The sequence below is a fragment of the Melozone crissalis genome, unplaced genomic scaffold, assembly GCF_028551555.1.
Source record: "Melozone crissalis strain CALT ecotype California unplaced genomic scaffold, PUWL_Pcris_2 ptg000023l_1, whole genome shotgun sequence".
NCBI classification, from domain to species: Eukaryota; Metazoa; Chordata; class Aves; order Passeriformes; family Passerellidae; genus Melozone; species Melozone crissalis.
The window spans coordinates 13182619-13196647 of NW_026535801.1; the positions used below are offsets into that span (position 1 = coordinate 13182619).

General features: G+C 40.5%; 1 protein-coding gene across 8 annotated transcripts in view; it reads left to right on the top strand.

Annotated features, from left to right (window-relative positions):
• SLC39A10 (solute carrier family 39 member 10) overlaps positions 1-14029 on the top strand; it is a 91273-nt gene that overhangs the window by 67535 nt on the left and 9709 nt on the right. For 7 of the 8 annotated variants that reach the window (XM_054277711.1, XM_054277706.1, XM_054277709.1 and 4 more), the window contains 5 exons: positions 4679-5752; positions 6627-6828; positions 10863-11032; positions 11977-12195; positions 13460-13580. In XM_054277711.1, the coding sequence (XP_054133686.1) occupies positions 4688-5752; positions 6627-6828; positions 10863-11032; positions 11977-12195; positions 13460-13580 (1777 nt within the window). In that variant the 5' untranslated portion in view covers positions 4679-4687. Of the gene's footprint in view, positions 1-4678; positions 5753-6626; positions 6829-10862; positions 11033-11976; positions 12196-13459; positions 13581-14029 lie in introns of those variants that run through there. The other variant, XM_054277712.1, reaches the window with a different exon arrangement.

Sequence of the window (14029 nt, forward strand, 5' to 3'; positions counted from 1 at the left end):
CTGAGCTGGTAGATTGCTACTGTATTAGTTCAGGATCATTTTATTATGCTTGGGACTTGGCTTTTCAAATACTTCACAGTTCAGATTTTTAGGAAGTATTCATGGTGTGTTCAGTTATGCATAAATGCTTTCAGTACTCTGTAAGTCTTATCTGGTATTAACTTGGCAAACAGGGCTTGGATCAGTTAGTTAATGCTCTGTTCTTACAAAGTGCCCCTCCTACTGGGCTATAGGTTTTCAAATGAATGAGGTTCACAGAAATCCACAAACCTGTTTCACTGAAATCCACAAACCTGTTTCACTGAAATTGAAGAAGGAAGAAAGTGCAGGAGATGGGTGAGAACTGAAGTCAGAAATGGTTAATTTTAACTTTACTGATCTGTAGCATGTTTTCCTGTTTCCATTAGCAGAAGCTGCTGTTGGCTTAAGACTGATAAAACAAAACCAGATTGTTATTATTTAGTTAAAATGTGTTTATGGCTTTCTTAAAATGTCTTTCAGTAACAACAATATATTAATTTCACATTAATTTTTTTAAAAACTTACCTTAAAAATGTGTGCTAGATTAATAGGATTTTGTATTCTATTATTTGTTAAAAATGTGAAATTTTAAAAATGTAGAGTTAGGTTCATTTGGATTTTCAGATTCCAGTCTTTTTTTTTAACTGAATATTTTTATGAAGTAGTGCACTGTTCAGGATGGGGGGAAGCTGCATACATCACTCCTGCACATACATTGGAGTGACTACCAGTATAGAAACACTGTTAAATTTCTAGGACTTGTAAGAAAAACTGTCTTTGTGTAGTCAATAATTATTTCAAGGAATATTTCTCTTTTTAAGAAATTGGCATTTCTCATAGAGCTGTTACTCTGAGAAGTTCCTAATAGAAATGAATTACACAAGTGCTGAACTTACCCTGCCTCACAGTGAGAATGCCTTAGTTTGGTAAGAATATTGCTTTGTCCTTATTTTTAGCACCCCTTGGCTTAGCTGGAGCATGTGTTTGGTGTGGAACTCGTAGCTCTCCATGAAATCTTGCTAAGGCACTTTACTCTCTGTGGCATTCAAGCTGAGTAACTCAGAAGAGTCAAAGATGTTTTTCGTAGATGAGCAGAACGTTCTTCAGAGAAAACAAGGATAAGAAAGTTGAACAACAAGGGAGTGAAACTGAAATTACTTGGGAAGGAGCGTGGGAAGGGAAGAAATCAGTGCATTTATATTACAAATATTTCAGGTTATTAAAATTGTTGGCAGTACACAATGAAAAGGGTTGGGGGGAAGAAAGTTGGGCACTTAAAATATTCTTGTCAGCATTGTACATAGAAAAAATGCTGTACTGCGTGGGCTGCAAGTACTGGAATAACAGATGTGGCTTTCATTTCAGTTTGAATTTTGTATGACTGCATTATTTGAATCCAAGTTTGTTGTTTCAAAGTAAAGCCTAACTCTTGAACTAGTTCTCTAGTCTCAGTGAAACAGTTGGTAATAAATAAACAAAGATGTTCCCACAAATTATATTTCAGGCTTTAAGGCATAAAGTGCTATGTAAAAAGAACAGTTGAAATAGATAGTAAGAACTGTGGATAAATTTCAGCAATCCAAAGGACATTGAATGAAAGATTTTTAAAAGAAACAAAACCAAACCCAACTCTGATCACGGGTGCCTTTGCTTAAGCAGCTGAAACACTCTAGGCAAAGAGTGGTTTGCACTGAGATGTGCTGAGTTTTCCATGGCACTGCCCATGTGCTTGCACCTGAAGGCTCTGTGTGTGTGGAAGGAATCAGTTCTCCATTGCTGGGGATGATCCCTTGCACTGCAGTGTGGGGAGGGGATGGGTGCCCTGGGCAGCACCGTGTGCCTTCCTGAAATGCCCTCTGGTGGGGCACCCTTCATCTCTGCCCCCCTGCAAACAAACACGTTCTGATTGTGCAGCTTGGCTGGGGGGGCTCTCCTGCTGCCTGAGGTGTCAGAAGGACTCTGCTCGTTCTCCCTGCAGCTCAGGGAGGTGCAGCAGGTGCTGCTAGTTCAGCCCTGCCCTATTTCACTGCCCCACAGCTCGGAGCTGCTTTCCCTCCTCTGCCCCTCAGAGCTGTGCAGGGCAGGCAGCAGGGAATCAAACACTGAACAGAACCGGGCTAAGGCTGACAGCGCTAATAGGCAGAGTCTTTTTCAACTTTGCTGTAGCCTTGTCCTCAGGCTGCCCTTGCATATTCTCTTGGGGGATTTGAGAGTCTTAATGTTCCTATAATGAGATCAGCTATACACAATTTTGTGCCACTGAAGTGTACAGAACTTGGACTTCAGCTTTCCAGTATTATACACATGAGTGCTGCCTGACAGGTTAAACATGACAGGTATTTACAGTTGCCTAGAGAATAATGAAGCTCGTTTAAAAAGAAAGAAAGAATTCATTCTTTCTGGTTGTTCTTTTGGAAACTTTTTATTATGGGAACATTTGTTTTTTAAGTATCTGTTCCATAACAAGATATGCAGTGGAAGATGCAGAATATTACACAGTAGAAGATCAAAAATACTGTGCTTGGGTTATTACTGATTTAACTGAAAACAGACAAGTAATTGATTTTGAAACTGCTCTGAGACTGCTCAGCTCTTCAGCAATGAGACAGTCATAGGTTACAAACTATTTTAACCACTAGGGTATGGAGAAAAGGTACCATTGAAAGCTAAACGCCACAATTAGGGATGCATGACTAAAGTTTCCAAGTAATGTATTAGTAGTATTGTATGAGACAGTCACATGGAAAAGATCATGAGGTTGTGAAAAGGATTATGAGCATGCTTTAGTCATGAATTTCCTGGTAGAGATATTTTAGTCTGGATCATGCTTGTTTAAATGAGAATAATTTAACTTTGCTTGTTCATATTGTATTACCAGATTGTGGCAAAGGGGGAGAAAAGGTTTCTTACCTACAAAAGTAGTATTACTTTATATTAATATATGAAAATAATATTTCAGTAAATTTTGGGGGTGAACTTACCATACTGAACTACTTGAAAAAATTCATCACAGCCCTGAAATCAGTAACGGGAATGTAGGGGACTGGAGATAAACTATGGTTATTCCAGACTGATAATTGACCAGCTGTTTATAAAAATAAGCCACTAATGTACAGTGAATAGCCATTGACCTATCTGACATCCATAGAATCAATTTTGATGCAGATGCCTACATTTTGCATTTAAAAACAGGCCCAGATATTCTTCTGGGCTTATGTTTTTAAATGGGACAGCATTGCAGAAGAGTTTTGCTTTTTTAAAAAAATTTGTACGTTTTTGAAGCTCCAGTGAAAAAGTTAATTTTCATATTTGAGATTTGTAGAGATTAACAAGAGAAAGACTTTTTCCCAGTCTTCTGTGTTGGCACATTTATTTACCATATAAAGTCCTTAGAAGGCAGCTCCTTCCTTTTCTCTGCTGACCTGTTACAACTATAGGAGCTTCCAACAGATATTTTGAGAAAGTAAAATGGGCTTCAAATGTTTGTAGTTTGCTGCAGAGCACTTTCCTGGCCGGTTTCACAAAGCACACTTAAGTGAGCAGCTGTGGGGGCTTGGGAAGAACAAGCAAATTTCTGCTGTCCCATGTGAGAGTCAGTGGCACCTCAGGATGTGCTGAGCAGGTCACTCGTGTCTGGGAGTGGAGGGCCAGTGGCAGCTCCAGTCAAGGTGCACTTCAGGAACTAAAACCACTGGCAGTAGTAAGAGCTTAAAGCACAGCTGGCCTGTGTCCTGTCCCCTCACATTCCTGCATTTGCTGCAGGGTAAAATAGTGGCTGGTTTTCAATTCTGAACACAAGAAAAGCTTTTGCAGTGTCTCCTTCATAACCTGATGTTGAATTGTAAGTTTTTTACATGTAACACTGAATTGAAAACCACATTGTCCCAATGATATAATTTCTGAAATTCAGCCCTAAGTGCATTCAGCTCAACAGTTGTCAGCATTAACAGTATTTTTTGAGTTGCATAAGCAGATGTTTTCCATATAACCCTACTCTTAAATGGCTGTCCACATAGATCTTTGAAGTCAGTAAACCAATGTAAGTGAAAAGTACTAAAAATATGAACATATAAGCAATACATTAAAGTTAGTTAATGGCAGCTTATTTGTACATTGATAATGGATGATTTCAAAACAGGGAATTGTGCAGTGTGTGTTTAGTGGAGGCACTTCAGCAGCACAAAAAGAGAGCAAATGGTGTGTGGGTTTTCAGCTGTATTACCTGCCTGTCACCCCTGTGAACAGGAGATTACAGCATTGTTATTTTAAAATAATTTTCATTCTTTTGTAGCTTGTGTTTTATCAAGATTTTCAGTATTATAGGTTATCATAAGTATAGGTGCCTCTGAAAATATGCACAAAAATATTCTGATATGACTGACTGTAAATGTTGTTAATCTTTTTCTTATCATCACCTCCTGTCAGTATGGTTTGTAAAACCACATCTCTAAAATACACAGTCTGTCTCAATGTTGGATAAGAAAAGTACATTAACACAATTTCTGCAGTAAAAGTAATGCAATTGCTATTCTTTTATTGCCAATATCTAAAAAGCGTTGTGAGTGATTCAGTTGGCATAAGTACCAAACTGATAGGCCATATAAATTGACATTGAGATTGCTTTGCAGCTAAGTGCATCCCTTTGTGTTTCTTGTAGGAAACAGAGATGAAGGTACACATGCACACAAAATTTTGCATCATTTGTTTGCTGACATTTATTTTTCATCAGTGCAATCATTGCCATGGAGATGGACACAACAACGGTCCCAAAAAGGATCGTGTGCACGACCATAATGACTATCAGATCTCAAATGAATCATACTTCCAGAATGGAGGAACAGAATCTATGCCCAGTAAATTTTCAACGTTGGAAGCAGAAAATGAACAAAAATACTACATTGAAAAGATTTTTGATCGCTATGGTGAAAATGGAAGATTATCTTTTTTTGGCCTGGAAAAACTGTTAATAAGCCTTGGTTTGGGAGAGGTAAAAGTAGTGATGATAAATCATGATGATATTGGCCACGATCATGTTTCTCACTTGTATGCTTTGGAAGTACAGGAAGGAAAGCATTTTCATCCTCATAACCATGCTCACAGCCACTCGGATTCAGAAAACCAGACCACGGTGGGTGCGTCTGCAAAGAGAAACCACAAATGTGACGCCGAGAGAGAGGCGGCGGTGCCCTCGCTGAAGGAGGAGGGCAAGCACGTGCACAACCAGAGCCGCCGGCACCAGCACCACCAGCACCCGCGCGCGCACCGGCACGAGCACAACGGCACGCGCCACTCGCGCCACGACGCCGGCGGGCACGGCGACCCCGCCGAGCAGAGCCACGAGCCCGCCACGGACACCAACACCACGCAGGAGCAGCCCGAGCGCAAGCAGCGCAAGCAGAAGAAGAAGCAGAAGAAGATCAGCGAGACGTCGGGAGACGCCACGTGGGATTACGCCGCGGAGCACGACGGCGGCGATCAGTACGAGCACAACCGCGTGCACAAACACGACCACGTCCACGACGCCTCTCACCTGCACGTGCACCACCACGAGCGCGGCGGTGACCGCTCCGCCGGCCACGGCCACCAGGACGGCAGCGCGGGCACTGCCACCGGGCACCGCCACACCAGCAAGCGAGAGGCCTCGCACAAGCAGATCAGCGTGAGGAAACACGCCCTCCCTGCGGCACGCGGGCACAAGGACCACAGTGAGGATGAGCACAAGCATGAAGAGGTGAGTGTGACATGGAGAGCTGGTAAGTTTGCTTTCAGTGCTGTCACATAATATCTGAAGGTGCATACCCACAAATAAATGGGGGTGTTTGGGACCATAGCCTAATACAGTGTATGAATTTGATCTGTAAAGCTTTTCCCCCTCCCAATATTCCAGAATACTACCACCACACGCACCTTTTTGGACTTCGTTCTGAATCTGAGATCACTAACATCTTTGAAAACTGCACAGACACTCTTTCCTAAAATACCTGCATCTTTTCAGCACACTTCTGATGTCTTTGTCCTGAGAGATTAAGAAGCAATTGCAGGTGTAGCTTCAGTAGCACTGTGCTCGGTGGAAGCTCTTCTGTTCTGTCCTTCGGCATTCATTAGTTCTGCCAGCACCATAAATCCCTTCCCCTTACAGTTAAGTACCGATGTAGGACCTTGTAAAGTCATATTTTTAAACTACAAGGATGAAGGGAATGCTGAGTTCAACGTTTCAAACTGTCTTAAAAAGTGAAACTCAAAACACGGAAGGTTGGTAGGTAAACAGAAGTGTTGAAAAACCAATTTTGGATTTACGTATTTCCACTCTTCACCTGTTGCTTTTTCTTCATTGCTTGTACTGTGTAAAGAATATGGAAACTGCTTTTCAGTGACATCTATCAAAAGTTATGTAGGTGTTGGGAGACTCGAGTGTGTGGTGCAGATATTTTTACTGTTTCTTTCTCTCATAAACCACTTAGATCAGTTTAAGACATGTTTTAGCACTGGTAGAACATTTGGACCAAAGTTTCTGCTTTGTTTGTGTTCTCAAATAATATCCTGCATTTTCCATACATGAAAATAGATGCTTTTATATTTTATTTGTTTGTACAATTTGCTTGCAGTGCTTAAATGCTACACAGCTGCTACGGTACTATGGTCTGGAAGCCAGCTCCCTAATATCTCCTGAGCTCTTCGTGTACATCTGTCCTGCTTTGCTCTACCAGATTGAGAGAAGGCTCTGTATTGTACATTATGATGAGCTGGACGATCTTGCAAGAAATAAAAATGCATCAGTTGAGAATAAAGATAAAACAGGTGCATCAGGTAGGTGTCTTTTTTTCTTAGTGGGACTGAGGCGGTCCGTATGTTTGTCTCAAAGTTGGAAAGTTGCAGTGTTATTTTGGCACTAAATTTCTTAGTAAATTTGACTTGGACCTGTTAATTAAAAATTAGAGAACAACACTATCATTACAGTTCATTCACTGGAAAATGAGACTTTAGGTCTTACTATTTTTATATTTTAGCAGTGCTACAGGGCTGTAGAATTGACATGCATAATTTTTTGTGAACTTAAGAAATAGGCATAAGCAAGTACAAGAGCATTTAAATTGTCATTTCTGGTACTTCCCTTTTCTGACTATGTCTCTCTAAGCACATGAGAAGTGTTCCATCAAAATCTTCTGTTGCCAGTTTTATTTTTTTGTGTGTGTGTACCCTGAGTAAAACTGAGTAGACTTCTTATCTCATCACCATAATTCTAAGTTAAAATATTTTTACTACTGTTAAAGCAGTTACTTTAAGGGTAGAATCCACTGTTGTTATTTTATAACTGAATGTACTTTTCAAATACGTCTGCCTCTGCTATCTTTCATAAATTATAAGGGAACTGTTGAAGTTTAGTTGCATTAAAATATTAAAAATCTAAAAAATCTTGGATATAATGTTGGTATTTTGAAAATGAAAAGTATTGGTACTGTGAGGATTGATTAGTACATAGGTGCATATTAGCATCATTAGAAATAAAGCTTGAAATAACTGCTGGGAAGAATGCATTGCTGGTTATCTTTCTTACCAATTGCAGATTCATTAAAATAATTAACTTCTTATAGATAAATCTCCTCTAGTGACACATCTGCTGTCTTGTTAGCTGCTCAGAGATTGCTGTAGAGCAGATACAGTGCGTGTTCTGTATGACAGCAAATTGCTTTGTGCTGTGGTCTCAGTGTAGTAAGAGCTGACCCCTGCCTGATTACCAAGAGCATTGCTAGAGCAACTCTAAGCATTTTCTGCCAATTAAAATGTTGAAACCCTATACAAAACTGTCATGTTGCACGTGCTTTGGACCAGTTTAATTAGGAAGCTTCTACAGATGAGTGCTTCTTTTTAAAAGATTGCATTTTATTTTTCTGTAATGAGAAAGGGAGTTCATTAATAACTCAGTTTGAAGACCTTTAACGTTTTAAGAGACTTAATCTCCAAAACTAGTGAAGCTTATTGTGAACACTTAACATGTTTTATGGCATCTGATACTTGAGTATAAATAACACTTTTGCCAGTTAGCTGTAAAAATTGGGGTTCTAACTCATTGATTTGGCTCTCAAACAGTAACCTGCAGAAAAAGTCAGCTTGATTAGATAATGATAAATCATTCTTCATAACAATTTCCTGTATTCTCTTGTATTAATTAGAGCAAGATTTCAGTTGATATAATAATAATAATTGTTCTTTCTTATGTAAGGAAGTGAATCAAAAAATAACAAGTCCTTATTGGAATGTGGGGGCTGTGGGAGGTGTAGGGCAAATGTCAGTCATAGAGTAACTTAACCTATAGCTTGTAGGACTGTATGGAAATGAAAGCATGTGCCCACCTAAGCTAATATAAGCATTTTTAGATAGAAGTATTCTCCAAAGTTAGGAGGATGCAGTCACTTTTAAACATGAGCTTTCTGTGGTTTACTTTAGTTTCAATTAAAGCTTTCAATCAATCTTAACAGACCAGTGTTGCTTCTGTTCATTGATACCAGCCTGTAGGTTTCCATTACCTCTGCTAACTGTGGTTTTCTAAAGCAAGATAATTTAATTAACTGGTGGCCAAAATCATAGGAAGCCATGTTGGATTTTCTTCCTGTAACTTACAGAGAGTTCTGTGACATCTTCTGCTGGAGGATGTTCAAGGGCTTCTCCATAGAACTGAGCTTTCACAGTGTGGCTGCTGGAGGAGGGGGCACTGTCACCACTGAGGCCCCTAAACAACTGAAAAGGAAAGGCACCCCCTGCTACTGAACGAAGCCAGTAGAAGTCACACAAGTAAACAGGGAGCATTTAGTTTAGAGCTGGAGATGGCTTAGAGCTGTTGATGAGAAGTGTCTGAGATCAGTCCAAGCTGTAATTCTGTCTGTGCAGATGCCAGTGCTCCCTGGGGCTCAATCTGAGAGGGGCACAGATTCCATGTTCTAATCCCATGTGCTTTACCTTAATCATGATGCCATCTTTAGGTCCTGTGTCATCCACAGGAGTATTCCAGCCCCTCAGAGGTGTATCTGCCAACCCTGCTGTGACAGATGAAACTTCAGCCTTTCCATTTTTCTCCATGTAAGGCTGTTGTTCATCTACCCTGGCACTGAGCACCAGTGTGCCCACCCTGGGGCAGTGCCCTGCCCAAAGGCTGTGTCATTTTTATCTGGGCTGCTTGTGCATGTGTGCTAGATTGAGCACTGAGGGACAGCTCCATGTATGCTGGCTTTTCAGCACAGCCTCTCGGTCCAGGCTCCGTGGCTGAAGTGCTCTGGGGATCAGTCTGGGGACCTGTGGCAGTATTTTGGTCACCATGGTCCTGCTTCAACTTTACACCTACTTTTGTATTCCTGTTTTCCAGCCTCAGTTTTTCAGTTCCTCATCTGGCAGCAGACTTTGCCTTGCCACCAGCTCTCTTTTCCTATGGTCTCAGTACTCATGTCTGTCAGTGCACACCTTATACTGGCAAAAGCTTTTTCCAGTCATTTTCTCCCAGTGGATGTGGTCTTGTACCCCTTGCATTTCAGCTGGATTATTTCCTTTTATGCAGTGTTGTGGAATGACAGCCGCGGACTTAGTAAGAATGAATATCCCAAAATAAAATTGAAAGCAGCAGATGTTGTGAGCTTTGGTGTTGAAGCAGACCGAGCCTGCAGCAGCCACACTTGTGTTGGCAAAGTCGGATAAATCTGCTCCATAGTTGGTTTGGTACAGACAGAATTCTTGGGGTGTTTCACCCTCATGTTGACACTGAGCAGCTACAACACACTTGTTCCTCTTTTCTTCTCCTCTCCTCTCACACATACCCTGCCCCATTTTCCAGGATGTTTTCCCCTACTTGTGGGCCCTCAGAGATGCAAGGAAAGTCAGATTGTACTCTGAAATGTGGAAATGTTAGGGATTCTGAGTCAGGAGCTGTAACTTACCTTAAAGTTGGCAAAATGTGGTAGACATCCATTTTTGATTAAAAGTGGAGCTAGGAAAAACCCTGTAGAGGAAAATCAAAGCATCTGTACTAAAACTTAACGATAATACTTTATTAGAGTGAGATGCTGATTGAAAGAGCCATGTTTCTTTGTTTATAGGATCTGTTTCTTCTGTAATTCCTTCTTTTCAATGTCATGTAGAAATTTTCACATCTTCCCTCATTAACAGGAGTATGTTGGGTGTACCACATCCCATTATCACTTCTTCTAATGGCAACAGTAAAGATTCTCAGAAAAAATAAATGCTGCTGTTTGGTGGTAGCAAGTTGCTTTCAGCTGTTCCAGCTCGTGTTGTAGCATTCAATGTGAGAGTTCCTCTGCCAGAGGTTGAGTCCTCTCATGATAAAGGTGTATGTTTCAAAGCACCAGGTGAAATAAACAGTGCCAGACTAAACATGTGACTCCAAACAGGGAGAAATACAGAATCCAGAAAAATTTTGTATCAGAACCATATTAAAAACAACTGTTGCATACACATTAGTGCTTGTAGAGCCCTTGTGAGTTAAGTAGCAGAGATGGCTTTGTCCCAGTATGAAACCTTTAGTTTTTAGTTTCATGGAGGGTTACAAAGCTAAGCCTGGAACTAACAATCAGGAAGAATTGCTGGGCTCTTTCTAGCTAATTGTCTTCTGATGTCTCACTACATTATACTGTGCTGTGAATAAGCCTGTGTAGTTCTGGTTTGCTGTGGACTTCAGTACTGCCTTTATATTTTTCAGCACCTTTTTAATGAACAATCACACAGCTTAGGTTAAAGGAAAGTCACCTTCTTAAGAGATAGTTGAAAGTCATTAATCAGGCTTAGAAGTTTTCCAGATGTTGTTCTGATAACCTCTCTGTGTTCATTTCTTCCCACAGCCTGGTTTTGTGGTATCATCTCTATCACCGTCATTAGCCTGCTTTCCTTGCTAGGTGTGATCTTGGTTCCCATCATTAACCAATGGTGCTTCAAATTTCTTCTAACTTTCTTGGTAGCTCTGGCTGTAGGAACAATGAGTGGAGATGCACTGCTCCATCTCTTGCCACATGTAAGTATGGTCTCCTCACCTTTTAATTGTAAATGAGTCTAGAATTTTCAAGGAATTGTTTGATAGTGTCAATAAAGAAAGGTTCACTGATGCACCTGTAGATTGACTTGACTGTGAGGGACACCAACACTTCTGGAGACTTTCTGCTGACAGAAGGGAAGGAAATGTTGTTTCTCTAAACAAAAGGTGGGGAAAAGTAGTTGCATATTCATTGTTGAACTGATGTCACACTATTGTAAAACACCCAGGAGCCCAACAAGAGTATTTTAAAATCAGCAGTATTGCTGTCTCTTGTTTACTGATAGCTGTGTATCAGTATCTAGAAGTATTTCCTGGGGATTAATCTGCCTGCTTGCTATATATGAGGGAAAAAGTAACCTCTCATTTACTGAACTGAGCAATTTCCTAAGGAAGGTGAGCAGCTTTTAATTCATGGTGGTGTACTGTAATTCTTAAAAGGGGAAGTGTTTTCTAAAATTCTGTCACCTCCATTGTTTAGCACAAAGACTAATATTTACATGTTTTCTCTGTATACTTCTAATACGCATTTTTGGTTGTGCTTTTAGGGTTTTTTTTAAGTTCATATTTCAGATCAGAATTTAGTCTGTAATTGACTGTAACAGTTTAAAAAGTCATAAGGCTTGGTTGCTAATGGGAGACTAAGAATGGTAATTCCTTTTGATATTTCTGAGTCTTAGTCTCATTTTGAGCATTGTGAGAGAAAAGCTGAAGCTACATAATCTACCTCCTCAAAAAAAAAAAAATCCCAGGGAAATTTTTTTACTGATTAGGGTAATGAATAATCTATTGAAAAACTTATGTGGCAAAATGTGTTAATGTGAAGAAAAAGCAAAACAGGGTGGGGGTTTCTGTTGTTTCTTCTGGCCCAGTGCCACTTCAGTGTCACGTTTGCCCCAGCGGTGTCACTGTTGTCTCTCCCACAGTCGCACGGAGGCCACAACCACAGCCACCACCATGGCCAAGGGCACGTGCACGAGCACAGGCACTCGCACCGGCACGGCCACGCGCACGCCGTGCACGCCGAGGGCTTCCTGGAGGAAAATGACCCCGTGCTCAAGGGGCTCTTGGCACTTGGAGGCATTTATGTTCTCTTCATCATTGAGCACTGTATAAGAATGTACAAACATTACAATAAACAAAAGGTAGGTGCTGAAATTGTTTGCTGTTCAAAAATATGTTCCCTAAAGCTACCTTGTGAGTGCTGAGGAATTGTGCTTGCTCTGTGAACAAATGCTGCTGCTGCTGTGTATTCTGTCTGATGTTATGTGAGGGATCCCTTTCCTAAAGAAGTTGCTTTTCTCAACAAGGGAACTTGGGAGAACAGTGTAGAAATCTGATGGAGGAAGCTGCATCTAAAGCTTCCTAGGTTTATTTGCAAAAACAGAAGAAAGCATCAGGTAAGAAAGATCTGGTTATAGAACCAGCAATTGTCAGACAATTGATAAGAAATTTAGCAGTATGCTCTTACCTAACAATGCCAGTGTAACAGAGGTGTCCACGTTTTCCACATCAGAAAAATGCTAAAATTTTCAGATCTGCTTTCTGTAAATTGCCGGTCAAATTTTAACTTGTTTCTCAAAAAATGATTGGATTTTTAGTGGTGGGAGCACTCTGTATTTGTGGTGGGGGTATAAAAGGAGAGCAAGTACCCTGGGGAGTGTGAGTGTGGATGAAAATTCAGTTTTAGCCTTTGCCTTTGTCATTCACCTCTGAGGAGAAAACTATTTTGGTGAAATCCAACTTGCTTCTCCCAAAATGACTGTAAAAACTTTTCGGCTTCTCTGTTTTCATGTCAGACTTGCTGTCTGAGCTGGACAGGCAGCAGAAGATTTTGTGTGTTGGAGGAGGCAATTCTTAGATCTTCTGATAAAAGGATGAAAACTGTTATATCATGCATAACTTCTTTGAGATGAATTGAATAATTAAATCTCCTAGGCTGCTCTGGCAAATCCTTGGGATCTGCTCTATGGGCTGCAGATAGAGAAAAGCTTGCTGCTTTCTTAAAGGGAAGTACAAGGAAGTTACAGGAATATAAAAAAAATAAAGTTGAACAAATTAGAGGAGCTGTTCTTGCTGCAAGTTTGCTTTCTTGAACAAATCTAATAGCTGCATTTCTGAGCTATAAGAGCAATCCTTGTCAGAATATCCCCTCTTACTAAAGTGAAATATATCTCTGTGTAAGAGTTTGGGAGTGAGATTCCATGGTAAGTAGCTAAGAACTCCCACTGGAATAGGGATTGTTGCTGAGCCTTATAAAGATCAATATTCTGAAGTTACATATTTCTGTCATACATGGTAAGAGAGAATGGCTTGATCTATTTAGGAGATTTTTGGACAGCATTTCAGTTCCTGTTATTTCCATCAATGTCCTGTCACAAACCAGATGTTACCTGTTTTCTGTTGCAGAGTAAGCAGAAATGGTGCAAAAAACCCCAGCCAGAAGAATCACCAATTGGAAGGAAACTCTCTGATCACAAATTAAATAACAGACCAGATGCTGACTGGCTTCAGCTGAAACCCCTTGCAGGTAGGCAGTTACTGTCAGAATTCTCTGACTGGGAGATCCAAAGTAGGAGCAGGTTACTGGGGCACGGTGTGTAGCATGTAACCTCTTGTACAGTTTTGCTGCTATTATGCAAATCATTGTTAATAAGACTTAATAGGCTTTTCCCTATTAAATCTTTTTTATTTTGTTTTCTTTAGATCTGAGAGCACTATGAACATTTCCTAATAAGCCATAGAGATGGTTCTCAGACTTCTGAAGCAGTCATGTTTTGGGTGGCTGTGGGTCTTTGGGAGTTTGTTTGCTTGCTTGCTTGCTTGTTTGTTTGTTTTCAGGGTGTTTCTGGTGTTTTGGTTAAGCTGTTACTGACTAGCTCAGCCCTGGCAAAAATTAGATCAAAAATGAACACCCACACAATAAATGGGGATATCTTCCACTTTAAAGAAGCCAACATCTGACCAGTTACAGATAAA